General features: G+C 41.7%; 1 protein-coding gene across 17 annotated transcripts in view; it reads right to left on the bottom strand.

The window, feature by feature from the left end:
- The window catches only part of EPHA5 (EPH receptor A5), a 208,324-nt gene that overhangs the window by 165,206 nt on the left and 23,080 nt on the right, over window positions 1-20,038 (bottom strand). For all 17 annotated transcript variants that reach the window (XM_069013426.1, XM_069013425.1, XM_069013428.1 and 14 more), the window contains one exon: window positions 15,830-15,894. In XM_069013426.1, the coding sequence (XP_068869527.1) occupies window positions 15,830-15,894 (65 nt within the window). The remainder of the gene's footprint in view (window positions 1-15,829; window positions 15,895-20,038) is intronic.

Below are 20,038 nucleotides of genomic sequence, written 5' to 3'. Positions count from 1 at the left end.
GCTCTTACTACTGTTATTTTCTATCCAGGGTGCACTGGGATTAATGGTGGGTTAGAAGCTGGAGAGGCAGAGTAGCAAGAGCAAGTAAACATATGGACATGGGAAGGGGCTACATTTCCTTATGAGAAAAGAGATTGCTATCAATCAACCCTTCCTCCAGCGAATTTGGGTTAAGGTGGGAGATCACAATTTGCTGATCCCAGGTGGAAAAGGACCTGCTGGATTTTGGCCACCCCAAACACTCTGATCTGCCATCCAGCACAGCTCCAGCCTTTGGCGTTTCCTTTCAGTGCTTCTTCTCCCCTACCAGCCCAGCAGGCCTGTCAGAAAGCCACAGGCAAAGGCCTCCCTTGGACTTGCTTATCAGAGACATTCTCATGTAGGGCCGTCATTGCATGAAACCTTCTCTCAATTTTGTGCAGCTTATGGACAGAACTCAGTAAGATTGCAGCAACAGCATTTTACAGCTAGGCAAGATAATTCTTGTCTGGAGTCGGGATTTCTGGTAAAAGAAGTTTTACACAATCTTCAGGAGTCCCTGAAAGGTACCACTTGGCACAGAAACTACAGATGATTATTTATCCAGCTCTATCCTAGGCCTTGCTCTCACTCTACAAAATGGACTGATTGGCCATTTCACACTAACATGAAATTACAACCACAGTTTCATCATTATTTAGCAATTAAACCATTAAATCAATCCCCTTTCAATTTTTGTCTCGTCAGCTTCAGAGTCTTTCAGCAAACCTGGATGCATATTTCACAAAGTGCTGAAGTTTGAAAGGAAAAGGATGAGTGAATGCACTTTGAAAAATAAATTAAAAGTACAGCTCTCAGAGGAAGAGCTAATTAGCATAGGGAACAGCACTTCTGCAGGTTATGTGGTTAATTGACATCATTCTCCTTACCAAAACACATACCCACTGAAAAGAAGACCACTGAAGAAATGGTACTCTGATGCTGAAATGTTGCCCCTGTAGTGCACAACACACAAAGCTTTCTAATAATGTTTCCTCTCATTCATAAATTATTGTGCACAAAGAAATTAAAACAGTAAGCAGTGAAAGAAATTTTGTGCCAAGTCAAGGAATTAGCCATTTAGGAGAAGGACACAAAAACCTGTTCTTGCTTCCCAATAGCTTCCTCTTGCCTTGTGAGCAAGTGCCATTGGACCAGGCCCAAAAGAACTCTACCACTCATACACACAAAAGGGGAATTTTCACATTTGTGTGGACTGAAGCAATCAGACAGGCCATCCAAGCACACAGGTGATTTTGGTCTGTCTCCTTTGCTCAGGGATGCAGACTCCTGAGATGCCAAAAGGTATTTGGCTTTGTAGGCACGCTGCCTTTACTTGCACAGAAGCTGGTGCTGAGCCAGGACTGACTCCTACCTTTCCTAGGGCTCTAAGAGGCTCCAACGTTGTATCTTCCACTGTAACAGGAACCTGTCTTCCTACCAAAACCTGTGTACATGGTACACTCCTGTAGCAGCATAGCCACCTCCCATGGACTCCCCTTACCATACAACCACCCCACAGGTTTCCTGATGACAGTCTTCAGCACAGCTCTAGCCCACATTTTCATGTCATAGAGCATCTTGCACCATTCTGCAACTCCTACCTGCCACAGCAACCAGCTGAGCAGCCACTAAGATTCCCTCTTCATTTTTACCTGGCTTCCATCACAAGGATGATTTTCTTCTCATTGCGATCCATCTGCCTCACATAGAAAACAAGGTTATGCAACAATTTTCTAAGATCACTTTCAGAAAGGCATTTTCTTTTCACATGGCATCGCTTCAGCTAGGATAAATTGGAAAGTTCCCACAAGAGAGTCCACAGCTACCCAAGAGATCAAAGCCCTACTTTATAGGGCAAAAAACTATTAAAAAAATTAGAGAAGACTGGGATGTGGCTAACTTGCTTGTGGCCTCTGTTTGCTTGAAATGGTTGTTGGGAGGAGAAGAGAGAGATGAGTAGTATGCACCTGTAAAGCTAACAAAGAAGAGGCACAGAAAGATCCATTGACTGAGAAATGAAGGTTGACCAATTTGAGCTAGAAATATTAATTTGTCTTACAATACGGACAGAGTGACGCTGGTACAAGCTACAGAGAGATATGGACTTACCACAAGAGGATAACTAAATCAAAGAAAGCTCTCTCCAGAAGATGCACTGTAGGCCAAAGCAAGGTTACAGACCTGCTGCAAGGACCCCTGAACAAGTTTCTACACCATACGTGCCACAAGAGATTCAACTACATAATGTTAACAGACCCAGTGGCCTTAAATCCTAGGAAGCTACACCACCATGATCTTCAGCTCACACACACATGAATCTACTCTTCTTTTAAATAATAAGAACTAGCAAATACTGTAATCTTGTGCTTTTCCCCAACTGACTGTTTTACCCCACCAGCACTGAAACCATAACTCACTAACAAACAGAATTAACATGTCTAGAATGTCAATGATTTGCAATTGACATATTTGAACAGCAGGGTGTTGCCCAACTTTCTTCCTTAATATCATTTTGATTCCTTATGTATTTGCTGTAATACAGGAAAAAAAACAGTTCTCAGTTTTAAAACTCTGCAGAGCAGAGAAGGAAGGAAATTTGCCAAGTAATATCTTTGGTCACAGCACTGTGCGTGAAGAAAAATTGTTTGCACTCTCCTTTCTCTCTTTGCTGCTTTATTTTTGAACAAACAAAACAAAGGTTGAAAAGAAGGAAGTGGACGATCTGTTTTTTAAAGGCAGTAATCAAGACCTTGCAAACTTAGGCCATTCCCAGTTCAACAAAACACAGAACACCAATGGCATTAGTCCCCATTTTGGGTTTTAGTTGCTTGCTTTACCCTTGATTGATGGGGACACTACGTAGTCTTCCAGCACAGCCAGAAGCACCAGGGAATTAGTTTGGGAAAAGCTACCCTCATACAAAAAAACCTCAACATAGATTCTGGCTTCTGATAAAGACCATCTGCAACACCTGGAGAGATGCACAGGGACTTCTGCACATCCAGCTTCAGCAAGGTCAGCCTCTGCAAACAGCAATGCTGAGAAACACCCCAGGTTAGCACTGGAGGAGATACCCCTGCAAGCAAAAAATCCCTCCATAGTGCTGTGCTCAAAAGGGGCAGTGAACAGAGAAGTCCAAAAGGTTTACCTGGGCTAGTGGCATCAAACAAAATAGCTTTGCAAACACCGAGCAAGGGCTCCTTAAGATTCTCTGCTTTCCCTTCAACACCTTCACAGCAAAAGCCTTTTACAAATATTACACAGGCAGCACCATAACCAAATCCCGTGGGGGCTAAAGACATTTGCCAGGTCAATACACTTATACAGCTCTGAGAAACAGGCTCTGCCAGACTTACTGTGACTCCAAAGGACACAGTAGCTCCTGCCTATCTGTACTCTGTCCACATCGAGACCACCCCTCCGACGTACATATACCAGACTCTGAAGAAGCAGTGTTTTGAAATTGAATATACAGGGCTTGGGGAGCTGAGCTTACAACCTGAGTAATTGGCAAGGATATTCAATTATCATTAAAATTAATAAGTAGGACAATAATGTAATCCCTGGACGGGTTTTGATTATCTCAGTCTGGGTATTTATCAGAATTACTCTGACACACTGAGTCACTGGGCTCTAGCCGACAGGCATAAGTTGCTCCTTAGCCCACTGGAGTTTCCTTTGCACTGGAAGCATCAGAACAATGCCAGGAAGAGACAAGTACCACATAAGAAATAAGATGGGTATCTGAAATTGTACAAAAAGGTTTGATATGGTCTGAAATCCATTCCCAACTGAACTATTCATTTTGTTCCTGTTCAGCAGCTGTCCACGCCTCACTATAATTCTGTAGAGTGACAACAGTCACTGCTTTTGCAAGAAAGCACCAACCTCCTTCCAGTCACCTACCCAACAATGTACCAGTATCACAACTCGTTTATTTCCTGATCATATGACAGGACAGCTCTAGTGATGGACGTAACTAGCAATTCTTTTCTAAAACTTCATCATTTTGAAGTTGATCTTCCCATCACTAGAATGAAAATCAAGGCTTTGCCTAATTACTATATTAATCAATATCAGTAATTTCGAGACTGCAAAATTAACTCCAGAACTGGCAGAGATATTAAAAGTATATGTGTTGCCACTGAAGTTAACTACACAGAAACATTCAGTTATTCAATCTGGCATCAAATAAAGTGAACAGTAAACCAGACAAAGATTGTGTAATGAAATAACTTTGTCTTACAGGATTATACTTGTGGTTATGACTTTAACTGTGTAGTCTAGAAGGATTTGTGACAAACTGAATAATCTCACATTATTGTAATGATTTGTAATCACAACACTGGCTACAATTTATGGGCTGACTTTACATCTGCACTGCAACTAACTAAAGAAGTCAGTATATGCCCTACAATTCTAACCACTTAAAATTATGTCTTGCAAGGAGCCCCAACAGCCCACCAGTTTGGAGGTTTGAAACCAAGGCAAAGCTCTCTAGTGTGTATCTTTCAATTCAATTCTATTAGCAAATAAAGCTAAAATAAAACAAACCTCAGTACCCCCAAGGCTTCTGAACAGAAGACCAAAGGTCACATTTTTGCTATCCTCTACTGAACTGGGAGCAAGCCACACTGAGCAGACATCATACAGAGCACAAGTTATTTTGATGACCCTCAACTTTAAGTGGCAAGCTTTAAGAAGGACCTCCAGACTCCAGCAGGAAACCAGGAGAATCACATCAGTGCTGTACCTGGAGTCTGCAGGCTGAATATGCTAAAACAACCCCCCTGCCCTTGTCCCCTCCCCCCCCTCCAAATTACAATATGAGGTGCCAGTGAAAAAGGCTGCCAACACAGACAGAAGGTGCTAGTTTTTTCTAAACAGCTGGAGGGAAAAAACCCCTCTTAAATCCTCCTTTTCAGAAACAGACAATTTCTCCCCCACACTTGGCATCTCCTAAGTACAGTCAGGTCTTGGGGTTATCATCCCAGAAGTAGTGGCACCTATGCACCACATAAAAACTCAAATACCTTAAAAAAACCAAATCAATTAATTCTAAAGAGAACTTTCAATAAATAAATACTTTATGAACTCCTGTCATCACCACTTCTCCCACCTTGCCCTCACTCACACCAGTTCTTGGTCCACCTCACAGCCTAAGCAAGGCAGGGGAGAGGCTGACTTGCACAAGTGGAACACCAAGCAGCTCTTTCTCACAACCAGGACAAAACTGAAAATGGATTAACAATAATGATATCTTAAATCATAGCAAGAAATACCCAGCGCCATCTTCTCCTGATAACTGCATCTTCTGTACCACATTCAATACTGTCAATATTATGAGAGGAATCATTGGGGTTATAGGAAGACCTTTGAAGGCAAGTCAGGTCACTTGTCCCAAAATATTTTTGCTGAAGTCAAATGCGGATTTCTGTAGCATAAAAGTTCAGTCCTCCCCCCACTTCAGAGCCAGAAGTTCTGATCTTTGCAAGAAAGCATCCCAAGGAGGGCAATTATCCACAGAAAACACACATCTTTACACGATTCTGGTTTATCTTAATGCAGCACCAGTAACAGATCTACAGGACACTATATGCTTCAATATATAGGTAGTTCATATACATGGAAATCAGTAAGATCCAGGCTTTAGTAATGGAGAACTTCTCTAGCAATTTAAATACATCTACTTTTTTTTATATGTTTTTTTGAATGATTTTTTTCAACTCTTCCTTTTGTAAAGTCAAGAATTTAATATAATCAAAGGAGTGGCCTGCCACTTGCTTGAGTAATGATCACAAAGAGCAATAAATAAGAAGACGTAAGTTAAATGCTTATCAAAGCATTTTGGCAAGAACCAAGTATCTAATAATACTTTCCTTCCTGGAAAGCAGCAAAAGAAAGCAAATAAAGGACTGTGTGGATGTTTCAGCCTGATCTGACAGATCCACGCTTCAGAAAGCCACCAGCAATCTCTATTCCTTGCCATCACCGCCCTTCTCTGAGCTGGGATCCCTGGGATCCCCAGCTCAGCAGGCAATTTCATCTCCTCCTCCTCCATCACACTATGCTGATCCACAGTCCCCACTCGTCTCAGGGGAGCTTGCATCCCTACCAACCCCAGGGCCCAATCCTCCTCCCTGCAGCTAACTGGCAACTTGTCCATGGATTATTCCTTTCTCAGACCACTAAGATCATACAGGGGTATGTGAGGATCAAACTAACATGCAAGTTATCATTCACTCCTAACTATAAGTCACTACTACATCACAGATGTGTCTCCAGTAAATCGTCTTGAAATGGAATTAAGAATCAGTGATGTCCCATTACACATGGAAGAAATAATTGCTCTCTACCCTAAATGCTCACAACTCCCCTCAGGATGGCAGTCTTTTATTTTTTTGAGATGATCTGGGTAGGGTTTTTTTCTTCGCCCCCAAATCCTCTGTCCTGGCAGAGGAAGCTGCAGCCAAGCCATGTTCTGCAATTCTTTCCTACTCACTGTTCATCCCATGGGGTACAGCCAATCAATCACAGCAGCCTGACAGCATACAATATCACAGTGGTATTGCAGAGATGACTGATAGCCAGGTGTCACCCACATTCTCTTCAACAATGCTTCATTACTCATGTTGAAGAGCCTAAAGGCTTGTGAGAGGAGCTACCACTTTTCTTTGGAGCAGAGTTAACACAAAAGCCTCCAAAGTATGGGTTTGCGTCCAGGTGTACTGCTCATACTTAATCTCCAATCTGTTTTGCTACAGTATTCTCAATATTAAACCAACAGACTTCATGCCTACTGTCTGTTTTAGTTACATATCCAAAATCACAGAGTTCAGCATGCTTTTTCCCTCAAAATGAAGATGCTTTAAGGTAAATTAAGACTATCAACCCAAAATATATTGGGACAAGAAGAGTTTCCAAATAAAACACTGGCATTTTCTTTCAACATCCAAGAACCCAGTCCCACCTTCCCCTTTCCTATGTGCATGTAGCCTTCAGCAACTGAGAAACACCCTGTTTTTTCTGATCAGGACAAGCAAATCCTGAATGAGTCCCAATAATAACTTGAAAAATGGATGAAAGTTTGTTCTAACAATCCTAGATGTTCAGCTGCTGAACTGTTTCTTAATAGTAGAATAACCACGCATGAGGACTGTGCAGTAAACAACAGTCAATCAGAAAGCTCTCCTTCTAGGTTTCAACTTAGGTGAAGGGTCTTCAAATAAGCCCTCTAATTTTTATTGTCTTCATTCACTGTGTATACAGAAGGGAACTTCTTGCCATGAAGACAAAATAGCAGCTTCCATCTTAACAATATTTTCAGGAATTCTGCATTTAAAATGTTCTCCTTCTGGACACACCTACCATGTGTTTACCTTTTTGAAGCTAGCATTCTTTTTTTCAAGTGTTTTTTGAGAGAAAGAAACAGGAATGCATTCTTGAATTTAGTCACCAAAAAAAAGCCATTAACCTGAGTCAAAATATATGCTGTCAAATGGGGCCAGTGCATTTCAAGTTTTATAAAAGGATTAAGCAATTAAGTGATAAGTAACTCACAGATACATATATTTAGCACAAGAAGCAGTAAGAAATATACTTCAAAAATTCATAAATATAAGCTATGAAATCCTAGTGCATGTTTTATAAACCCAGGGCTGTTGCATATGCATTCTGTAATGGTAATATTTTATTCTGTATAGTTTCAAATTTTCCCTGACAGCACTATGTTAATACATTTTAACTGTATGGTTACTAACTGTTGGATACCAATATTTCTGAAATTGGCACAAAAGTAACAAAGAAAACAATGGTTTTAGAAGATAAAGCTCTTCAAAGCTCTTTTATCCCCCAATGTAATTCCTAGACACCAGAGAAAAAAAAAAGACATTTTAGCATGAAAGGAGATTATTGTTTGCCCAATGAGCCTGTGTGGAGGAACCTAATGCTGGCAACAGTATTTACAAGATGATATACTGAAGGATCAACCTTTATTTTTTCCTGTGATAGAATATATTATTCCAGTAATACAGTTCTAGACAAGATAAAGATTTGCTTTATTCTTAATCTCACTAGTATTAATTTATTTTACAGTACCTTAGAGTACTCTAGGCATTTTAGACCTCCTTTAATAAGACCTACACCTCACCAGATGCTGCCCCCAAATAAATGCTGATTTATGTCAATAGCACACAAACCAAAGGGCAGCCAGCTAAGAGGACAGGACAACAAGAGCAGTCTCAAATGGAGTGAAAATATTAAACTACAGATAGGAGACATGAGAAAGGACATTAATAAAGTGGCAAGGCTATACAATGAGAACTCTTGTCTAGCATGGGGTACTCTGGGTTAAAAGCAGTGCAGCTAATATGTTGCAGGTATCTAAAGTGGATCTTAAATGCAGCTTGCTGAATAAGTAACAGTAACCTTATCTTAGGCCAAGATTAAAAACAAAACAAAACAACCCCCCCCCCCAAACAAACAAACCAACCCACCCAAAACAGAACAAAAGAAAAAAAAAAACCCCAAAAAACCCTACACCAAATTTCAGAGGGAAACAGAAACAGATCTCACCCTAGACAGAGTCAAGACAAGCTCTCAGACAGAAGGGCTTCAAACTTAGGGCTGCAATAGGTCAGAACAAATCACCTGGTTTGTTCCTCCAGAAGAGACAAACTCTGCTTGACCAGAGTAGCAGAGACAGTCCAACCTGCTGTCAGAGACCTCCTGTGACAGAAATCCCACATCTGCCCCACAGACGAACCAGCAGGAGGCACATTCCATCAAATTCAACCTGAACCGGTTTAGATGAAACAAATTCTGTTTCTCTTGTCCTACCCATTGCAAACCTGGATGAAAGCTTATTCCTTTCCTCTCTGGTGGCTGTGGGCCAGTCCAATACTCTGTGCTACACCCAACTCCATCAGCCTTCTCACACAAGGTGCATCTCCCCATTGCAAAGCTGATCTCTTTAGATCCTGCTTGGTATAATCAAGCTTTGTGAAACAAATGCAGCTCTATGAGCACTGGCAGAGCCATCAACTCAGCAGGGAAATCGACCAATTTGGACCATAGTCTGCTGGCCAAATTCACCTCTCATAGCAGTGCCCTACTCCCTTTAACTCCAGCATCTTCCTTCTCACTCTGGAGCCTTCGGAGTCGGAAACATGAAGTCAGCTCTGCTTTAAAACACAATTAATTACAGTTAATTACCACAAGGGTCTCCTACAACTGCATCATTAACCTCTGGTGCCTTTTCAGACCCAAAACTCAAGCTCTTTTGTTGGAATTACACTATATGAGAGAAGCATGCGTGCCTCTGGCACACCAAGCAGGCAGCACAACCAAAAGGAAACTCATCATCATGGCCCCACGAGATAAGTAAAAATGACCATGGACATGAAGAACCAGAAAGAGGGTCACAGAGGACAGAAGTTTACATATATATAGATACCGCATATTACCTTAAAGAATTCTAGTGGGGAAACAAACCCCGTATGTTTCAACTCTTGGGCTCAGCATCATCCCACATATTGTTCATGTAAAATTCCTTCATTCTGTATATAACAGAACACTTAAAGTACTGCTGCTTGGGTTTGGATTACTCAGTTTACTTCAAACCCTTGAATGTGCAGTACTGTTTCTTACTAAACTGTGCATGTACAAAAATGTTTCCATATAAACAAAGCATCCAAACTGCAGGCTTTTAGGGTGCCATTAACATTTTTTTCAGCTACTCTGTATTACTTATTTCCATCATGCTTCCTGCTAACGTATTCATTGCATTCTTGCATGTTAGCATAGGTGTTGGTTTTGGCTGGGATAGAGTTAATTTTCTTCATAGTAGCTGGTATGGGCTGTATTTTGGATCTGTGATGGAAAGAGTGTTGGTAATTCAGGGATGTTTTCCTTACTGAGGTTACACAGAGTCAAAGCCTTTCTGGCTCTCACACCACCCCACCAGCGAGAAGCCTGAGGGTGCACAAGGACTTGGGAGGGGACACAGCTGGGACAGCTGATCCCAACTGACCTCAGGGATATTCCATACCATATGGAGCATATAGAGCTGGGGACAAGAGGGAAGGGAGGGACGTTCGGAGTGATGTTGTTCTGAGTTCCCAAGTAACAGCTATGCCCGATGGAGCCCTGCTTTCCTGGAGATGACTGAAGACCTGCTGGCCCATGGGAAGAGGGGAAGGAATTCCTTGTTTTGCTTCGCTTGCGCACACAGCTTTTGCTTTACTGATTAAACTGCCTTTATCTCAGCCCATGGGTTTTCCCACTTTTACCCTTCTGATTGTCTCCCCCATCCCACTGGGGAGCGGGGCGTGAGCAAGCAGCTGTGGGGGGCTTAGCTGCTGGCTGGGGTTAAACCACAGAGCAGATCCCTCTGATTCCTTTTATACACTGGTCACAGACGAGCAGCAGCATTTGCAGGAAAAAAAACCCCACAGGCTGCCAAAAGTACTGCCCTGAAAATGCCAATTATAATCATAACTACATGACACAGCTCAATGGTGCCAAGAATCCTCCTTCTCCTTTCACTACCCCCTATCCCTCCCCCTTTATTTTATTTCTATCCCTTGAGGGCAAGCACTGCCTCCAATCCAGGATTCCTGTGTTAAATCTCTATCTAAACTAGGATTGACAGAGAGCAACAAGAATCTATTCCCAAACCATGCTGAGGAATCTAAAACTGCTGTTATTTTTAACTTTCGAGAGGCACCCTAGGGTACCTGCCCTCAAAAAACTGAGCCAGAAATGCCACTCAGAAAAAACAAAACCTAACCAAACCAAAAAAAACCCCAAATCAACCAAATAAAAAAATCAAGCCCACCAATATCCTACAGAAATAAGAACCAACTTGTAGAATCAGTGTAGCTGAATTTACCCCCAACTTTCAGTATTTGGCCTTAGTAACCACCCAAAGGAGGGGCAACTGCTTTCCCTCTTGCTGTTCATCTAGCTCCCTCACAATTCTTTATTCATTGCAGAAAATGAACATCTCCACAGGACTAGGTTCCTCAGGACATGTTTATTTTCCAGTCTGAGCCTAAAAAAAAAAAAAAAAAGCCATCATAAGGAGCTGTGCAATGAGCCACAGCACAGAGCCAACACCCCAAGGACCACAGAGACTTTCCTGTTCTGTGCTAGAGGAAGTTCAGGGAAATCAATGGGAGGTGGAGGAGATGGAAGAAAACCCTTTACACAAAAGCAAAGCAGGTGTGTGGCACTCTGATTTGGACAGAAAAAGAGTACTTCTAATCTGAAAAGAAAAGTTTTAAAGTAACAGTAAAAGGAGGGAGGGTCTGAAACAAATAAATCAGCCCTATAATAGCCACTGCAACAAAAATCAGACATAATTGCTAAATAAATCAAACCAGCTAAAGAAAGATTTTATTATTATCAGCAACTTTTGCAACTATCTGGATATTGTTAAAAGTGACTTGGTTGTCACTTGGCCAGACCAAGTAAAACTGAACAGCACAGGTTTGCAGGGTGCTCTGTAGCTTCTGCCCCTCTCTGCTATGGTTTTGCAGCGAGTTGAAATGCATGACACAGCCTCCTGCCAGATCAAGGGAGGAAGAGGAGGCAGTGCAGCCTACAGCCACTGCCTGACCTCACCCGACTATTTCTGTCCCAGCACTTACTCTCGCTCCTACCCCTGCGAGCTCCCACACGATAAAAATGTGTGTTTAGCACAGAGCAGTACAGGCAGTTTCTGCAGGTCACAGCTCTCCAGTGTCACAGCCATACACAACGCACACACAAACCTCGGAGGTGCCCAGTTTGGGCAATGCTAAGCAGTGTCCCAGGAGTCAGTCCAGAGGTGAAAGATTTTGCAGACCTGCTGTACAAGCCTTTAACAGAAAGCCTGACTGGTTTTGTTCATGTGCTTGTGAGGGCTTCTTACTACACAAGAGGGACCAGACTTTCCTGATATAGCCTCTGGTACTTACAGTAACTTCCTTCAAGTTAAAACAAACTTATATGAGCTGCAAAAAAAAGTCAAAATTGTCCCTTTGGCATGTAATAACAGGATCAATCCCTAACCTGAGTGTGAGAAGGGGAGCACTTTCCATGCTGACCATGCTGTTTTGGCAGGGAGAGAGTCCCTTTTCTGAGCTCCATGGCCATGAGGACTTCACAGGAACTTTGCCTATGCTTTAGCAGACAAACTGCAAGTTTAAGACCTGACTGCACAACTGCTGAAAGCTGCTGAATGCACACAGGGAAGCCAGAAGCCACACTACTGCAACTTACTTATCCTTCAGGGGAAAGCAGCAGAAATACAAAACCACTTTTTCCTGCTCAACAGCTGGCTCTTCACACCAGGAGGCATTGTTTCAAAACCCTACTTGGCCATAGCATATTTCAGTCATCTCATTTCTATTCATCCCTCAATACTCCCTATGAAGGAAGAGGGGCATTTTTCTTACCTTCTTTGTGCATGGGGAATTTGAAGGCCAACCAGGCTGCAAGGATAATGGCCACCATGCAAACCCACACCAAGTAAGTGCCTCGGCAGCCAAAGCTCTTCAGAGGACACCCTTGACTGAAGTGCTCCTCTCCCTTCCTATAAAATCCACTACTCACAAGATGAGCCAGCACACACTGTTTAGCAGTGGATCAAGGTCTGATCTTGTGGGGACTTAAGCAGCTGCAGTGCTTCTTCATTTGGGATGACAGGCATAAAACAGGTCTACTTTTAAGCCTGATCTGTTTCCAGGCTGGAGAGTCAGTCTCCTCCCCATAAAATGCTGCTTTCATTTCCCAAGTTAGATCACATGCTCCCATTGTGTTCAGCAAAAATGAGGTGAACAAGAGACTGAACAAGGGCAGCTAGACCTCTCTGCAGCATGGAATGTCTTAAAGATTCAATACACAAAAATTAACATGGCACACAGCTGTAACAGATGTTTAGACTACGATATCTACAAAGGATCTACCAAAAGCAAGTTCATTTGGCTTGCCCGGACCTCTTACCCCAATTGTCCTGGTAGGGGCTTTTTGTGGGGTTTCGTTTGTTTGTTTTAAATGTGGAAATCTGTTTTCAAAACCTACCAGCCTGAGCCTTTGTGATATGAAGATAATTTCTCCCAAGCACTCCCATACAATGCCAGAGACTAAACACTTGCAACTGTGCCCGGGTACAGTCTCCTACTTCTAGCATTTGTGGTTCTACGAAAAGTAGAATGGAAGAACGAAAGTTCCATTAAGATTCATAATAAAAACCAAGTGGAGAAGCAGCAACATCTGAAGAGTACCAATGTATCTTCAGTTGGAACTGCACCACCATTGAAAAGTGACTACACTCCACAGGATACTGTTCACAGCAATAATAAAACACCATGCATCAAAAAGCTTGCTTCAGAACATGGTTTGTATCTACACATTGTGGTGCTGCAAAGTGTGACACACCCTGACATTTTTGCTCCTTTCCTTGATGGGGGACTGTGCAGACTGATACAGGGACCTTGAAAATTTTCCCTAGGAGAATATTCTGAGATAATAAATTCATATGAGAATGCCTCAAAACACATGGCAATGCCTGTCTCTGATGTCAGTTAAAGCTCCCTCCTTTTCCAAATTCAAATCCTGAAGTGAGAGTTGCTTTAAATATTTATGTTAGGTAGATCTTGTAAAAAAATTAAGCCAAGAGTGTGTAACTGTAGCGTAGCTGATTGCAGAACAGATATAGCAGTTAGAGAAGTACCTCTGGGAAGACTTTTTTAGTGCTTATAAAATACTGAAAATATATTAGTGAAAAAAAAAAAGACGGTTGAACTAACCTCCTGGATTTTTATGATGTCCCATGAAAACAAAGAAGATTAAGAAGAGATTTCTGGAAATTTGAAAAGCAACTGCCTAATTCATTTTAAATAAAAAGTAGAAGTTAATTAAGGGAAAAAAATAATTCTCCCTATTGAATCAGTAACCTTTAATTTGGCATTCATGAGTGTACTTCCATGTGCTCTTTGCAAACCGAGCTTATAGATAGAGAAAGGTTTCCCTAAATAATGAAAAGATACAACTGCAGCTTACGTATGGGATAGTTAGCTTTTGATTTACTCATCTATACATACAGAATCAGAAGTATTCTGAACTTCTCAGCCCTATCTGTTTTTCTGCTGATATTCTTTTTAAGGGCATTAGGATATACCAGAACTGTTCTTTATACCACAGGAAAAATACAAGCAGAGTAAATTTTGTTCTCAGCTTTAAATCAATTGATTAAAAGAAAAGTTATAGACAAAACCGTAACAGGATTAGATCTTGGGCTGAATTGAAAATAAAATCAGATCCCTGTGTAGCTCTCACATCCCTGCTGTAACCTGTGCCTATACACATGAAGCTTGTCTGAGTGAGGCTGCTATTTCTACAACCTTTCATCCACACAGAATATACGGAATGACATACTTTAATTTACTGTCTTTTTTTTTTTTTTTTTTTTTCAAGGTTGGCTGAATTTTATCTAAACCCTGCCACCATCTTTATAACGACCCAACTGGAGTCCAAGACAATTATTCAGTCTGTTTCATCTGGTGACTAAAACTCTGGAATAACACACTCCTGAGACTTGCTCTGTTGGAGGGCTCAGTCATGCAGCATCTCTGACTTAGGATGCTTTCTTACCTCACACAGTGCTCATGGCTTTCAGGAACTGACAGGAATACCCAGGATGGTGCAGAAATCAACCTTTCAAGACTGTACCAAAGCTCTGTCACAGTACAGCCATTGCAGATGCCCCAAACCAAAGACCAAAAACCACATCCTGCTCACATGATGCAGTCATGTCAAGCAGACATACTGGAGGGTATCAATGCATCTAAATTCCACCACTTATTTCAAGTATCAAATTAGGAGGGCCAGGTTCTTTCAGCTACAGAATCAGAGAATGGGTCAGGTTGGAAGGGACCACAGTGGGTCATCTGGTCCAACCTCCCTGCTCAGGCAGGGTCATCCTAAAGCACATGGCACAGGGTTGTGTTCAGAGGGTTCTTGAGTATCTTCCGTGAGGGAGACTCCACCACCTCTCTGGGCAACCTGTTACCCACACAATGACCCAGGGTCACCCACACAATAACCAAGTTCTTCCTCATGTTCAGGTGAAGCTTTCAGTGCCTCAGGTTCTGCCCATTGCCTCAGGTTCTGCCCATTGCCTCTTGTCCTATTGCTCAGCACCACTGAGCAGAGCCTGGCTCCGTCCTGTTGGCACCCTCCCTTCACTTACAGACATCACTGTTTCAGCTGTCTCTTCCTGAGGCTGAACAGCTCTTCATTTAGGTAATGGTAAGGGACAGAGGCTCTTCAAGGTGCTTAGAACTCAGCTCCTGTTTCAGTGTTATCAGGTCCCAGAACTTTATAGTGAATCTGAGACGTATTTGTGAACAGCCTTGTTCATTTAAAGCTAACAGCCATGTTCCAGATCTTGCTTTTCAGAAGCTAACTTACAAAACATTGTATTCCACATTTACCACAAAGGCTCAAGAAAAAAACCCAAGAATTTATAATTTAAGAGAAATTTAAATAACCTCATGGATTTTCTTGGTGAGGGGGGAGGAGTGAGGAGGCTGACTCATGATTATTTTTTAATACTTGTGGCTGGCTCTGCTGCATAAATAAATCAATCCCCTAGCCACACAGCTCCATTTCTTCAGTCACAGCTTGTTGTTTTATTTATTTCTTTTCCCCTCCATTGCCGACAAATCCCTCTAGAGAGTTTTTAAACCCAGTAGTCTACTTTCTGAATGGAAACGATTAGTATAATCTGTGAGAGAGAAAGCAAACAATAACAGAGACTTACCCCATTTTTTGGGTAGGCTATCCATCCCAGATCCCCCATTACTGTACGTGAGTCCAGTAAATTCACTGAAAATAAAAGAAAAAACAGTTAAAGAAGATGGTCGGATTACAAACTTCAGTAGGTATTTCAAGGTATGGGTGGCTCTGGTAAACAGATTGTTTATAATTAACCAAGGAAGTTGGATTTCTGTAAAGCACAATAACAATGCAGTGACTCCTCTAACAATGAGGTCATACAATGAGAACAATTCTATGTATGCATTAGCTTATTCCTTTGAGATCTGCCACAGAAACCAAGCTGCAAATGCACTGAACTTCTGTAAAATCCAGATCCTTCACATTCTTAGGACCTGATCTTTTGGGTGGAACAAGTACATCATGTACACTGTGTGCATATGTGTATATGTAAGACACAGAGTACATAGGTATAAAAATACACTCACAAACATCTATGCATGTTTATACACACATTTTTTCTAAGGTGGCATGTATTTTGGGCATATTCAGGCCCTTAAGACAAGAACAAAACAAGAATTTAATTTCTGGAGTATTATATGTGCAAGTATTACTCTCATCAGGAATCTGTTATTTTCTTCCACTTCCACATTTTTCTCCAAAGTCTTTGACATCTTCACTATAAGCTATGCAAGGGATCTTTTTTCTTCTACACACAAAAATTAATGAGTAGTTTTGTTAAGTCACACAAGCACCAACAATTTACATTAAACAGCAAACGAACTATTCCCAAGCTTGTAACATTTCTTTCCTCTCTTGCTACCTGAAATACTGGGTAAAAAGTGAGAAGTGACTACATCAACACAAACTTAACTCAGCTAAGAAAAACTGTAGCAGCTTCTGGTGCTGAACTTTCACCTCCTGCACCCAGGGCTTTAACCCTCCAAGTCAGAAGCTTGTCTCTGAACCATCAACTGTCATCCAAAATCTCAACCTAGGAGCAACTTTTGTCTACCTTAATAGCACACTTCATCAGATCACAACACTCACTTCTATCAGTATATTTGTCTGCATAATACCTCACTTTTTGAACTCACGTTGTTCCTGAAAAGGAAGTGATTTTCCTGGGTGTTCAATTCCTGACCTGCACCCTGCATGCTCTTTAAAAATCCCACTGGAAGTTTTGGCAATTGGAATTTCAAGACTTCCTAGCACATGATGATCTAGACCAAGAACAAGCTTGAAAAGGGTGAGGAGGCTCTGTGCTCTTTCCTTTAGAAGAGAAACAAACAGCTTGCATGGACAAGTATGAAGAAGGCAGGTAGGTATCATAACTAACCCTCAGGGTTACACCATTTACAGAGGCAGAGTAAGAAATCCACTATATGGATTTAAAATATTAAGGAGTATTTAAAAACAAATGAAGACTAAACAACCGATTTAGTTTGGAAAAAACCAAAGTTCTCTAAATAAATTTGGTCTTTATCATTCTACCACACTGAAGGCTGACTACTGTAGTCCCCTGTACACAAAACCAGGCCAAGCCACAAAAAGTACAACACAGAGTTCTCAGATCTGGCAAAAAATTATCTTAAAAGTGATTTGTCTGTCCAGATATTTTCACGATGTATGCAAGTATTAATGCAGGACACTATCACAAGGCATACATGTTCTGCCTGGTCAAGTATATTTTTGTGATGTTGAGCAAAACACATTCAGTGGCTCAGGGTTTTCATTTCTGCATTGCTTTCTCCTGCCAAAAGAGGAAACAGTTGGAAGCTGTCAGTGCCTCCAAACTACAGGACACGTGGTGGAAGCAATACTCAGAAACTGCACTGAACTATATTCACAGTAAGTAAACATACAATTAGGTGGCTTTTCACCCCAGAGTCCATGCAAAATAAAAGTATTGCGATCACCTACCACTAGATATGTCACCCAGTTATGCCCAGTCTTTCGCCTTATGAAGTCTTCAGGTAAAATGGTTATTAATTTCTCCTGCTCCAGCTGGAGCCAAGCACTGTCATCCAAGTGCTCCTGAACTACACTGCATTTTCTTGGAATAAAAAGAATGACCCTAAAATAGTCTTCAAAATAAGACACACATAGATAACATGTCCCATATTATAACTGTATCCTATTTTTAAAAGCAAGAGACACTAGTGAGGTTGCTAAAATGGCAAGTTTACTCAAATTCCTTCTATTCCAGTCACTGTAATTAAACTGTGCAGAACAGTATATTCCTGTTGTTAAGTTGCAATGGATGCAAAACAAGTATTGATCTACATTGTACAACTTAATTAAAACTTGTCCTGGAGATGCTACTAATGAATGTAATTAGATGCTGTGTTTGATGTCACAAGCTTCTTCATGACATACTAATTAAGGAAAAAGCAGAAAAAGTGCTTTATTCGAACATCAGATCATAAAAAGAACATGATACAACTAAATACTGTATTATCTTCCTATCAATGACAATTTAAAAATTGCTATTATTAACTTCAAATTCAAAATAATCTTCTGCATATGAAAAGATAATACAGCCCATTCAACTCTAAGTCAAGTCAGTGGGAATTTTCCAACTAGTGAGTCAGCTAGCAGAGACGAATACTAGAAGACTCAATTCCTCTTGTATCCTCCCACATTCTGCATGGAGCGAAATAAATAGGATGGAATACAACTTTTGCCAGGTACCATGCAGTAACTCAAAATTCATGTGCCAGGAAGGCAAAAGTGACAAGTGACTTGACTCTGTCCCCTGTGTGTGGGCTGCTGTGGAGACCAGAGGGGCTCCCAGCACACCCTGGACAGCTCCAAGGGGCTGTAAGGCACAGCACACACAGACTGCCCCATAGGCATCTGCTCAGGGCTGCTTTCACAGGGTACCATCTGAAACACTGCACTGCATCAATCTGCTCTGATGAATATATTTAGCCACTAACCTAAACCACTTCCAAGGACAAAGATGTTTTGCTTTGTGAAGCCCCAAAATTCCAGTATATAAACACAAATTATCGCTTGCTCCATCTAGATATAAGGTGTCTGCATCCTCCCCATCAGCATCCTCCCCAGGCACTTCCAGCATGTCTGTCCTTTGCTTGCATCATTTCCAGGTTACTACCCCACCCCAATGTGGCCTCGAAACAGGGCCCCAGCATCCCCCACTCCAAGGGGGGGTGGCTCCTCTGACAGCCCAGCTGCAGGAGTTCCCTGTGGCAGTGGTGCTACTGACACTTTGGGGATGCTCTCTCAGGCAGCCTTCTGGTCCTGCACTGCCAGAGAGGTCACTGGAACACAGTCCCACCACACGAGCCCAGACAGATTCAGCACTACCTCTCTTCCCACCACCCTCCAGCCTGGTGGGAACATTATTTTTGCTGAAATGGTTTTTATCAAAAAAATGCTAATTGACCAGGCTGGGGAAGAACCAGTGCGCAAGCAGCAGGTAAAACGGACGCCTGGAACAGAGGAAAACGTTTTAGGAGAGACTTTTATAGAAGGGCTGCCACCATTCCAAACAAATGCTCCCAAATTCACCATGTAGCTACTTGAAAAGAGATGAAGCTTTTTTGCACCTGAATAAAAAAATCTGAAATTGTGCTTCATTTAACCCACAGCAAGACACAGAAAGAGACCAGAGGTTGTCTTCAGAGCACAGAACCAGTTCCTCCCTATTCTATCTGTGATGACTGTGAGCATGTATTTGGCTGTGGCTGTTTAATAACCAAGTAATCTAAACACTCAGGACACCAAAGCAGGTAATTCAGGAACACCTCCAGCTATGTGTGCAAGGTTTCCATACTTCAAAAGGTCTAGTGCCAGCTCACCCCAACACTGTCTAGTGCCTGGACTCACCCCAACACTGCCTACTCCACAGGCATAAGCCAGAGCTGTACTCAGGAGCACTTGAGATACTGCAGAGCTAACCCCACCGAAAAAAAAAATCACTTCAGAAATTACTAGCACCTCTGCTTGCCCCATAATCTTAAAAGGCTCCAAAATAACAGAACTCATTTATTCCCACTTCCTTTCTCCTCAGCACCAGCTAGCTTTATTTCAACAAACAAGCAAGAAACCTCAGACCCCATAAGCACACACTTAGCACCTGTATCTTTGCCAGCAAACTTCGAAGATAATATATAATATTTTTTGCTCATCTCCACCATCAGTGCATCCATCCCACAAGCCCTAATTATTTCTAATGCTCAGTCAAGGGGAACACAAAACCACACAGATCTATATCATCATTAACTTC

Source organism: Aphelocoma coerulescens, chromosome 4 (genome assembly GCF_041296385.1).
Source record: "Aphelocoma coerulescens isolate FSJ_1873_10779 chromosome 4, UR_Acoe_1.0, whole genome shotgun sequence".
Lineage (NCBI taxonomy): Eukaryota > Metazoa > Chordata > Aves > Passeriformes > Corvidae > Aphelocoma > Aphelocoma coerulescens.
Note: the sequence above shows the minus strand (reverse complement) of the source record. Positions and strands in the feature narration are given on the sequence as shown.